Source organism: Ostrea edulis, chromosome 9 (assembly GCF_947568905.1).
Source record: "Ostrea edulis chromosome 9, xbOstEdul1.1, whole genome shotgun sequence".
In the NCBI taxonomy this organism is placed as follows: domain Eukaryota; kingdom Metazoa; phylum Mollusca; class Bivalvia; order Ostreida; family Ostreidae; genus Ostrea; species Ostrea edulis.
In genome coordinates, this window is record NC_079172.1 from 35,135,070 (window position 1) to 35,146,833 (window position 11,764).

At 35.4% G+C, this 11,764-nt stretch overlaps 1 protein-coding gene and 1 pseudogene across 1 annotated transcript; one reads left to right on the forward strand and one right to left on the reverse strand.

Annotated features, from left to right (window-relative positions):
• Positions 1–1,164: 1,164 nt before the first annotated feature.
• Positions 1,165–2,540, reverse strand: LOC125660340 (uncharacterized; annotated as a pseudogene).
• A 1,853-nt stretch (positions 2,541–4,393) lies between these two features.
• On the forward strand, positions 4,394–9,810 carry LOC125659130 (perlucin-like). Its single transcript, XM_048890681.2, has 5 exons — positions 4,394–4,529; positions 5,858–5,946; positions 6,202–6,292; positions 7,094–7,331; positions 9,750–9,810. Exons 1-5 carry the CDS (start codon positions 4,481–4,483, stop codon positions 9,775–9,777), a joined length of 495 nt encoding a protein of 164 aa, XP_048746638.1. The 5' UTR covers positions 4,394–4,480; the 3' UTR covers positions 9,778–9,810.
• The last annotated feature ends 1,954 nt before the right edge of the window (positions 9,811–11,764 follow it).

The window sequence follows — 11,764 nt, forward strand, 5'->3', positions numbered from 1 at the left end:
GACTTCGTCCTCGAAGGCACACAACCCAGATACTTTTCATCCCTTGCAGGACTATTAACCTGATGTGCAGGGGTGGTCAACGGCACCAACTGTAACTAGTATTAAAAAAAGGAGAGAAAATCTTTGGCTGGACCGAAAATCGAACCCGTGACCCCTACATTACTATAGTCAGGTGCTCTAACCACTGAGTTATATCCAGGCCATGCAATCCACGGTCCGTATGGATAACCCCAACTACTAGCTTTCTTAGTTTACGGTATCGGCCTGGATGACTCAGTAATTCAGTCAATGCAGGCGTCCCAGGTTCAATGACCGGTCCAGCCATATTTTTTTCTACTTTTCTCTTTCATTTGGTGCCGTTGACCACCCCTGGACTTGCAGGTAAAAGTTCTTGATATTGCTTGACTAGTAATACAGGAGTCTCAGATTTGATTCCCGGTTCAGCAATATTTTTTTTCCTTTCCTACAAACTTCCGCCAAAGGTCGTTTGCACAAACCTCTATGTGCGGAGACGCAGCGGACTATATGAGTACGTAGTATGTCTTTCCTGTTGTACAATCTGCTTTCAAACTACGTTCAGTGTCAATTCTCCGGGACTACTTTCACCTCTTTTCAAATATCTGCTTTTGGTGCACTAACGTTATTTGTTTGACGCCAATAATAACTGATAATCAGTTGAATAAAGTAGCATTTAAGCTGCCAATGCTGGGTTCTTAGAAACAAAATTATATAGTGAAATCAAAATAAAAAGGCCAGATTATGCCACAAACTAACAACTTCGTTTTATGACAAACGGCGACGCGAGTGACTTCACAATTTCTAATCCCCATATGCATACTTCTATATTTATGTAGTAATACATGTATTCTATTATCACCTGCATATGGTGTATATGTTTCTCAACTGATTCGATACACGAGAGCATGTTCTGCGTATGATCAGTTTTGAAATCGAGGGAAGGTACTGACAAGAAATAAGTTGATGTTACAGGAATTTCAACAGTCTTGTTTAATGTCAGCATTTCGCAGATTAGAACTACGGTCGTTATAATGATCTCATTTGCAAATAAATACACATACAAAATACAAATATTTATTGTCACGAACACAATTACAATAATTGGCAAAGGCCCATTGAACATCATTAAATAATGTTTACATAATTTTATGTAGTCTTAAGTAATTGACTTCAGTATTCTAAACAGTCTCTAAATTTCACAGTAATTTGTAAGACTTTATGTATATCACTGTTAAAATATATTTGTAACACGTTTCTTTTATTGTCCAGAGTAATATTTTTCTTTGTTATATTATAAATGTTTCTAAGGTAGGTGTTTCTTAACTTAGAATAAGATTTACATTGAAAAAGAAAATGAACTTCATCCTCAATCACACCAGTATTGCAAGCATTACAACATCTTTTATTCATTGATGTGGGATTATATCTACCATTTTCTATTGTAAGTTTATGTGCACTCAATCTAATTCTACTAAGAGAGGATATCTCAGATCTTTTTCTGAGTAAATCAACATGTGGACTTCTTTTTCTCGTATACATATTTTTTTAAATTCAATTTTTTTAACCAAATATGTTTGATGATTGCTCATGGTCGAGTGCACTGGTCAATGATTCTTTGTTTCATGTTTGGTAAAAGGTGTTGAATTGAACCTTTATGTTTTTTAATGTTTGAAAATCCCAGATTATCTAGAATAGAAAATATTTTCCTAGTCCAAGGATTGTAATCACTTGTGGATTGGTAAAGTTTAAAAGCCAAAGAATCAGAAGTTATCAGACGATTCCAATATTTAATACTAGAGAATGAAATTTTGGACCAAAAGTGTTAGTCTATTAAGTTCTGCTAGACAACCAGCTTTGGATGTTTTGCAGTGCACTCCGAGGATATCTTTAATAAAATTGAAGTGAAATTTTTCTATATTTGAAATATCTATGAATGAGAGATCCACTCCCCATAATTCACAACAATAAAGAAGAACTGGAAGTGCAATAGCATCAAAAAGTTTTTCTAAAAGTTTACATGAGCTATCAATACCAATAATTCTTTTCATTTTAAAACATGCTTTTCTAGCTTTTTCAACAAGCACAGCTGTTGCTAAGTTAAACCTCCCATTACATTTCATAATAATGCTAAAATAGCAGTATTTCGGTACAATTTGTATTGTATTGCCATTAATAGTAAATTCATTCCCTTGAGGTTTGCCATTCGAGTTAAATATTAAAACTTTAGATTTATCTACATTGACTTGCAGTTTCCAGTTTGAACAATAGTTACTGAGAATATCAAGGCCGGTTTGTAAACCACTTTTGCTTTCAGAAAAGATTACAATATCATCAGCATATAACAGGCAGTTTACATGAACATTGTTTACTTGTACAGAAAAACATTTTCCGTTTTCCAAGTCATTGACAATACCATCAATGAATACATCGAAGAGTATGAGGCTTAAGACATCCCTTTGTTTGACACCGCATTCAGAATTTGATACATCACTTAAACCATAAGGAAATTTGATTCTAATCATTGTGTTACTATACATGGAAAATAGAATATTAAACATTTTTTGGGAGATATTAGATTCAAGGAGTTTATAAAATAAACCTAATTTCCATACAGTGTCAAATGCTTTTCTAAGATCAATTAAAGCCGCGTATGTTTTTGTTTTTGTAATGGTAAATCATTGTTAGAGAACAAGTGGTCTGATGTTCTACAATTTTCTTTGAAACCAATTTGATTTTCACTTATCAGTGACGTAGAGTTTATAAATTCAAGTAGCCTAGTATGGATTATTCTATTGAAAAGTTTTCCTAGATTTGAGGTAATTGATATACCTCTGAAGTTGCTAGGATCAAACCTAGCTATTACCAGATATATACAGCAATACTAATTAGCTCTCATCCCAGCTGTTTGGGAATACACCAGAATTAAGTATACAGTTAAACAATTTTTCCAGAGGTTTCAACATTACAGATCCCCCATTTTTCAACATTTCATTTGATATCATATCCATGGAAGAACTCTTCCCATTTTTCAGGAACTGTAAGGCAGCCTTTATTTCATTGATAGTAATGTCTGGTTCAAGGAAATGATTATGGTGCAGTTTATCTTCCAAAACTTGAAATTAATCTATGAAAATTATTGTGATTGTTGTCTGCTTTATTAAGTTTTTCAAAAAAAAAAAAAAAAAAAAAAAGACTGGTAAAATTCCTCAGGGATGAGATAAAATTTGCCCAGTATTAGTTTTATATAGTTTGTTCAATAATTCCCAGAATAACTTTGGATTTTTATTAAAATTGTTGTTAATGTCATTGCAAATTGTATTTCTGTAATTTTGTTCTTCAAATTTATATAATCTTCTGTACTTTGCTTTGTATGTATCGAACATTTTCCTGCATTCTCCATTAAAAGGGTGCTTGTTTACAAGTTTTTCATATTTTTTTTTACTGTAATTCGCAGATCAGAACATGATTGTGAGAACCATGGTTTTTTCTTATTTTTCAGAGTTTTTTACCTTCGTCCTCTCTTAATAGATTTAGTTGACATTTTTGCACATTCAACTAGTATTGAGCCGAAGGCTTTTGAAATTGAGTCACTATGATATACAATATGCAAATACAATATGTCATTAATTAGGCTGAAAGCTGTCTGAAGTGCATCCGGCTTAGAAAAGGTCTTCAGTACCCCTTGCTTGTCGTACGAGGCGATTAAATGGGTGGCCCTTCGGATGAGACCGCAAAATCCGAGGCCTCATGTCACAGCAGGTGTGGCACGACAAAGATCCCTACCTGCTCAAAGGTCGTATGCGCCGATCATAGGCCTGAATTTTGCAGCCCTTCACCGGCAATGCTGACGTCTCCATATGAGTGAAAAATTCTCGAGAGGGACGTTAAACAATATTCAATCAATCAATCAACCTATTTTTAGGCCGTTGTTTACATACTGATTTTGACTAAGGATTACTCTATTTATCTGTTCAAGATATGGGGCTCACGATGGGTGCGACCTGTAAACAAGGGATGCTTTTCAAAGCACTTGATCCCACCTCTGGTGTGTTTAGGGATCGATCGTGTTTGCTCTACTCTTAATATTGTATTCTTTATATAACACGAGATTGATCACTGTTCGTTATCTTCACTTTTTCATGCACATAATGCAGGAAAACAAACTTCAACATCAACTCTCACTGTATTTCAAAAGGTGTTCATATACAGTTTATAAATGATTAGGATAATAGAATTGTTTGGAAATATGTCTCAAAATAAAATCAATGATATGTATATTTTTAAAGCGACATATTATATCGATATCCAGTCACTCGACAGTTCAAATGTAATCTAGCTATTGACCTACCGTCATATCAACGTGTCGTACGCGAATATCACAAAAGACAGGCATGTGTGTATTCTATATTTACCGAAATAGACAGGAAAGCATGATCTAGTTTGATAACTGGATTGCTGAAATATGGCCGACAAAATCTCTTTTCTAGTTATCGCGGTGTGTGTGCTTGGAGGTAAGTAGCATTTGGTTGAACGATATGTTACGCAGCCAAATACAAATATGTTGTCGCAATGAAGAAACAATCAGCTGAAAATCAAAACCAATCAATGCTTGATTACAATTCTTGAAGAACGCCAATTTTGTTACTTATAATTTCGCTAGCATACTACTAAGCACAGGTATATATATGTAGAGAGAGAGAGAGAGAGAGAGAGAGAGAGAGAGAGAGAGAGAGAGAGATGCTACTGTGGTGGTCAAACATTTGCGTGTTGCTATAGTATAGATTAGTTGCTACGATAATTTTCTGGCCTTTTCATTCTTTAATTTCTGAAACATGCTTGATTTCTGCAATCCTCAATTCCATGTGTACCATGACACTTCGATATTTATACATCAATTCAGTTTCTCTAATGCAAATTCCTATACAAGCATCCCAAATACACCCAAAACTAGATTTTATAAAACAATGGGGATTTTGTAAAAAAAAAAAAAAAAAAAAAAAAAAAACAAACAAAAAAACAAACAAACAAACAAACAAAAAACCCCACACACATACAAAATTTGATGATGATTTTTCAAGTGTTTAAAAAATGGACAGATACATTAATCACACTTGAATTTCTTAAAACGTACATTTAGAAGTGTCACTTTAATATTTTTTCTTCAAAAATTTGCTATCATATAACGCACAATTATTTTTGAAATGAGAAACAATGATATACAATGTACATGTAATAGGTAAAAAATGTATAAGTTTCTATAAAATAATGTATACCATAGATTCATAATGAGACAAGATGTACCAGGCATAACCCAGATGCTTATTCTACAAATGTTCATTATATATCATAGATTCTAAAAATTAATTTTATATATAATACAATATCATTATGTATATACTGTATTTCTAGACAGCTTAACTTGCTGTACACTTTTTTCTGTATTTGATGTTTTGATTGTCACTTTTCTTCTACTTTTCTTAAGCTTACATGCCCTACAGGGTCCAGAATTGGATTTGTAAACAAAATATATAACGCACATAAAACTTCTCTAATTTTTGAAAGACACACAAGTGTTCTTACTTACATTGTACCCGGAAGCATTAATGCTTTCTTTTTGACAAAATGAGATTTAAAATAAATTATTGTTTCTTCTGTCTCAATTTCTAAATAAAAGATGACATATTTCCCGTGTGTTTCCTTGTAAATTTGATAACTTAGAATGAAAGGTGAAGATAGCGAACAGTGATCAATTTCATAAAATTTCAAAAGCCGATTTTATGCTTTGCACCAAAATTATCTCGATAAATTTAAAGTCCATTGAAAACATTTAACATTTCAGCCCGTGGGGACTGTCCAAATGGATTTACCCGGCATGACAATTCCTGTTACGTCATCAACAATGTCCTGGCCACGTGGGCGCAAGCTAGTGTAAGTTGTACATGCATTGGCAGACTCTCGAGTGCAAACCAACAAACGCGGCCATTTATGATATTCGTGAAATCAGACGCAATAAACAAGTAAATTAAAATTTATTCTAGAGAAATTGCATGGTTTTTAAAAGTGATTTGTAAACTAAAAAAAAAAAAAAAATGTGAAGGGATGATGGATTCATCAACATGATAATGATATGCACTCATCTTATGATATACTGTATACATAAGTTTCATATCAATATGTTTCTAGATCTACTGCCATGCAATCAAAGCAGAATTGGTCTCCATAGAAACACAGGCCGAGGACATCTTCCTGCGAGGATTTCTACAAAATGAAGGCTGTAATTAATGTGTTTATCAAACAGTCACTACATAACACACTCGTCAATATACCCTTGAACTAATTCCTATGCAAAAGTGCGTCACGTTTACCGGCAGTACCAATGCAAACCATTCTGAAATCATATGACAAATTTCCCTTACCCTAACTCTTATTAGCCTTGCTTGTGATTCAAATTATCCTGAAAATAACATGTTCAGAGAGCACGTGTGAAGAAAATTTGATGATATTTTTGAATACTTGTACATGATTACCGGAAGACGGATGTCTCGCTGTCGGTTAAGTCACGATATGATACTTCTGCAATGTCATAAAAGTAGCAGTTCTATATCATATAATCCTCTCTCTTCCTCCATGAAGGAACTGTTGACATAAGGATGAGAGCTCAAATGTACGATACATGTACAATTGATTTGGTGTGTATTGCCCATTCCTGTAAATCAAGGTTGTAAAGAGGCCCATAAAAACATAGTACCCTGTAAAATGAAGATGTAATGTGGCTTGCCATCACTTCCCTCTAGTACATCCCAGTAAAACCATTACATGTAAATGTTATACACAGTCCACTGGTCGCGGTAACTACGTAGTTAGAGGGTTTTGCTTCGTGACCGAGAGGTTATGAGTTCGAGCCCTGCTCATGTCATGGCGCTGTGCATATTTGAATGGTATCTTACAGAAACAAATCTATATGAATGGTATTTTGCAGTAATCTCTAGTTCTTCTAATTAGTTACTGTTTTGCCTTGTTTTGTTTTCATTTCTTTAATATCATAAATTTGGATCATTTCCTATTTGCACAACAGCAAAATACGACCCCCCTCGTTTCTGGGTCGGAGGCAGTGACCTCCTTCAAGAAGGGGAGTGGACCTGGACCAAAACGGGAAGTCTGGTGGGGTCACAGGGCTTTTCTCACTGGGGTCCGGGACAGCCGGACAATGGCAGCCATTCTGACGAACATTGTATGGAACTGGAGTCGGGACATAACTGGGCTTGGAACGATGACGATTGCGAGGACACAAAACACTTCATTTGTGAGAAGTCGTAAGTCATTCGGGATAAATAAGATACATGTATCTACCGGATATAGAGAGATATCATGAGATCGATATCTCTCAACTCAAAGAGTTATCTAAGAAAGATATATATATATATCTTAATTAATCATCATACAACTCGCCGTGCTCAGCTTTGTGGCAACTAGTTGATGTCTTCCAACGATAATAGTAGACTTTTAAAGTTTTGGTTCCGCCTTATTTAGAGGGCATTGACCAGGAAGTTTACAATTCGACACTCCAAAAAAAAAAAGTTCAAAGTGAATAATGGACGACAACAAACGGGCACCGATGACAGTAATGATCGCCCGAGTGACGTAGCGCTGAGTTATTAACGTAAATGATTCAAGGAATAGATCATGTTAAAGGTTTCTTATAGGTAATTTAAGTCTCAATAATATTTTTATACCTGCATTTTCTAAAGAAATTTGGTTATATTGCTGTAATCCTGGTTCGTCCGTCCTTCTGTTGCCCAATCTCAAACCCTCTTACATTACAAGCAGTGCTTAGCGAATTCATCTTTTGGAATAAAATTGGTAGTATCCTGTAGATGTGCAATACAAAATGTAAGGTTATAGAATTTTTATCTGGAGTACCAATTAAGGGCTGAAAAACGACATTTTTCTACAAAAACCTTGTTCCCAGAATCTCTCTTGCATTCTGCTTACATATTGCTGACTAGATAATTCAGGGGGCCCGGGTTCGAATGCCGGTCTGGTCCGTTGCATTTTCTCCCTTCCTGTTACATTTGGTGTCGTATACCAGTCCCTGGAACTGACAGGTGAAAATACCTGCCAAGGGATAAAGATTCTGGTCACGGCACCAAAATGTAGTATATATACGGGACAAAGTCCCACTGAATTCCAACCCAGGTCCGTATTGGCTCTCAGTTTTCAGTGTAATTTCAAAATGACAAGAAAGAAACAGCTTATAATTTATTAAATGAAAACATGCATATAGAAGTTTATAATAGATATATTTTCTAACCCCCCGTAACTGAACATAATACCTAGTGTATTTAACAGAAATGAATGAAGAAAAAGTAATACCTTGAAATGGCCAAGAAGGGAAAGCTCGGTCCGCATACCAACAAAGAAAAGCCCCTGAACAATAGAATTTAAATTACAATAGAAGATACTTGTGATAAAATAAGAATGACTTGGGTAAGCATAAAACAACCCTGAAAAATGTTCAGTTTACTACATATGCAATAACCAAATCACCTTTGGGAAAATGACTGGTCGTGTCCCGTATATGTGCAATGTGTAATTTTGGTGAATAGTTAATTATTGTCTTGCAAAACACAACTCCTCCTTATATATATTTCTTTACACTATAAGCGGTTTTCTAACGTAGTTTTAGCTTTCTTTTGTTTTTGTACAAAATAAATGTTTTTATTTATAGTCGTTTATAAATAATCCAATACCATTGAAGTATTTAGAGAAAAAATGGTCGGCATCACTTTCACAGGTAATGCCCCTTTAAGTAAAACATAGCATTTTTGCCATGTTTGCTAATCAACTTGATCTCATAGAAAACAATCACCTTAATTAATAAAGCCACCCTATATAAACTTGTGACGGGCGTATTATGTACCGTTTCCGGTGTTATATAGTGAGACTTCTCCAGAAGACTGGCTATATAGTGATACTTCCTCGGGAGAAGGCTCACTTTACAGCTAGACTTCTGGAGGGAAGTTTTACTATATAGCCAGTATTCCGAAGGGAGGTCTCACTAGATAGCCAGTATTCCAGGGGACGTCTCACTAGATAGCCAGTGTTCGTGGGGGAGAGTCTCACTAGATAGCCAGTGTTCCGGGGGGAGGTCTCACTAGATAGCCAGTATTCCGGGGGACGTCTCACTAGATAGCCAATCTTTCGGAGAGGGGGGAGGGGAGGTCTCACTAGATAGCCAGTATTCCGGGGGAGGTCTCACTAGATAGCCTGTGTTCCGGGGGGAGGTCTCACTAGATAACCAGTGTTCCGGGGGGGGGGGGGGGGGGTTCTTCCTAGATAACCAATCTTCTGAGAAAATCTCAATATGGGGGAAATCTAACGATATAACACCTGCACTCTTTAAACCAAATCTATGCTTCGTTAAATTCTTTATTTTGGTTGTGAACTTATCATAAGAAATACTAGCATAAGAGACCAATGCTCACCTGAGTATTTTATGCCCAATTTAATACTGTATTAATGTTAATCAAAATCATAGAATAACTATTGTGGCTTCTTTGCTATAGTTACCCAGGTATAAAGGAGAGTACAGTTAGAGTCAAACACTTTGGTGTAGGAAGTGCTGCCACATGACAAAATCTAGTCAATTTAGCTAAAAACGATAATATCCAATTTTATCATATAGTCCATTTATAAAAACAGATAATTCCATGTTTTCTCTGTTATTTCAGACTCTACGATGCAATGGTCATTGGTTGAGCATTTCTGCAACATTAAATGTATAAACATTTATCTTGACTATATCACTTTTTATAATTCCTCCCAAATCATACCGGCTTGAATTTTTCTACATCTATTCCAGTTCAAACCCTCTGCAACATCTCTAGATCGATAATGTATTATACCATCTCCACTAGCCAAGGATGACGACACAATGCGTTTCTCTTTCACATGAAAGACACATCGTATATCATCACCCTCGGCCAGTGAAGACGATATTATACGTAAAAATGTTTAGTTTTGTCTTCAGTTTAAAAAATACAAAAACAACAGTCATTTAGCTTGTCTCCTTGACTGAATGCTATAGCTTTTAGTGATTGAAAAAGTGAAGCTAATGAACCGTGATAAATTTCATTCATAAATCCTGTAAAGAATTTACAGAAAACAAAATTGATAGATAGACAAACATGGACCTCTGGAAATACCAAAGATGGGATCAGGTGTCTATAGGAGCCCTTTACCTTGATTAGATAAACAGAGTAATCCGTAGTCAAAATCAAAATGTAAAGGTCGGCTTAACAATTGGTATGAGACGTGGGGCAGAATTCCACCAATTGTCGGGTTGCATTTGCAAATAAGATCATTATATCTGCGGAAGAATTTGCGAATTGCTGACTTTAAACGAGACTGATCTCATGGGGACCCGGGTTAGAATAGGTCTTCAGTACCCCTTGCTTGTCGTTAGAGGTGACTAAATGGGGCGGCCTTTGGAGGAGACCGCAAAAACCGAGGCCCTGTGTCACAGCAGGTGTGGCACGATAAAAAGCCCTCTCTGCTCAAAGGCCGTAAGCGCTGAGCATATGCCTAAATTTTGTAGCCCTTCATCGGCAATGGTGGCGTCTCCATATGGGTGAAAGATTCTCGAGAGGGACGTTAAGCAATATTCAATCAAGCAATAAACAAGACAGAGGAACCACTGTAACATAAACTTATTTGTCAATAGCCTGCCTTGATTCAAAATTTATCATACATAGAACATGCTCTCATTGAGAGACATACATACCATATGCAGGAAATAATGGAATATAGCTACATAAATATGAGAACTTGACAATGGAGAAGCTATGATCATCTCGTTTGTCATAAAGTTTATTAGTTAGTTTGCCTTTAATGTCTATGTTCAGTAAAATATCTAGGTATGAAGCAGCTGTGGAAGACTCTGTAGCGTTTATTATTTATTGTGAAAGATTGAATCAGCAATGAATGAAAGTGAACACATGAAACATTGTTGATGTATATAAATGTTGAGTTGCAGGCCACAGGATGAGATTTTTTCTTCTAAAATAGAAGCTTTTGAATAAAATCTACCTCACAAAAACAGGTCAGTTTACAAAGGAGCATAATCCATGCCCATTGGAATTCTTTGTCAATGTGGAATTCCACCATTCTTTTATATATCAACGTCGCAGTACTTGTGCATAGAATTAAGAGAGGTGGTTAACAGAGCATTTTTTAAATGATTGAATACAAGGTATGGATATTTATACTGGAAAATATAACAATTTTTTCAAAATTTCTTTTAAGATTTGAAATATTTTATTTAACATCAACAGAAGGTATGTCAGACTTGTTTTTGTATATGACAGTACATACATGTAAACACAGAGTAGCTTTTTTTAAACTTTCATTTTCATTCATTTTGCAAATATCGTTCATATTGAAACCAAAGAAATTTTGTGTACCCAATCATACTGAAATAGCACAAATTCTTAAACTATTATACTAGAATTGTATGTTAAAATTTGAACCCAATCACACTGAAATTGTACAAATTCTGAACATCCCAAGCATACTAAAAATATACATACAAATTCTAAATACCCCAAACATAATAACAATAGGCCCATGGGCCACATCGCACACCTGAGTCACCTTGACCCATATCTAAAGACTTTCCATAATGCATGCAAAACCTTAGTCTTTATTGTGGCCCCAACCTACCCCTGGAGGCCATGATTTTTACAAA

Coding starts and splice junctions, on each gene's coding strand:
- LOC125659130 (XM_048890681.2), top strand. CDS start 4,481: ATGGCCGACAAAATCTCTTTTCTAGTTATCGCGGTGTGTGTGCTTGGA. Junction 4,530..5,857: donor CGCGGTGTGTGTGCTTGGAG/GTAAGTAGCATT, acceptor TTAACATTTCAG/CCCGTGGGGACTGTCCAAAT. Junction 7,332..9,749: donor CACTTCATTTGTGAGAAGTC/GTAAGTCATTCG, acceptor CTGTTATTTCAG/ACTCTACGATGCAATGGTCA.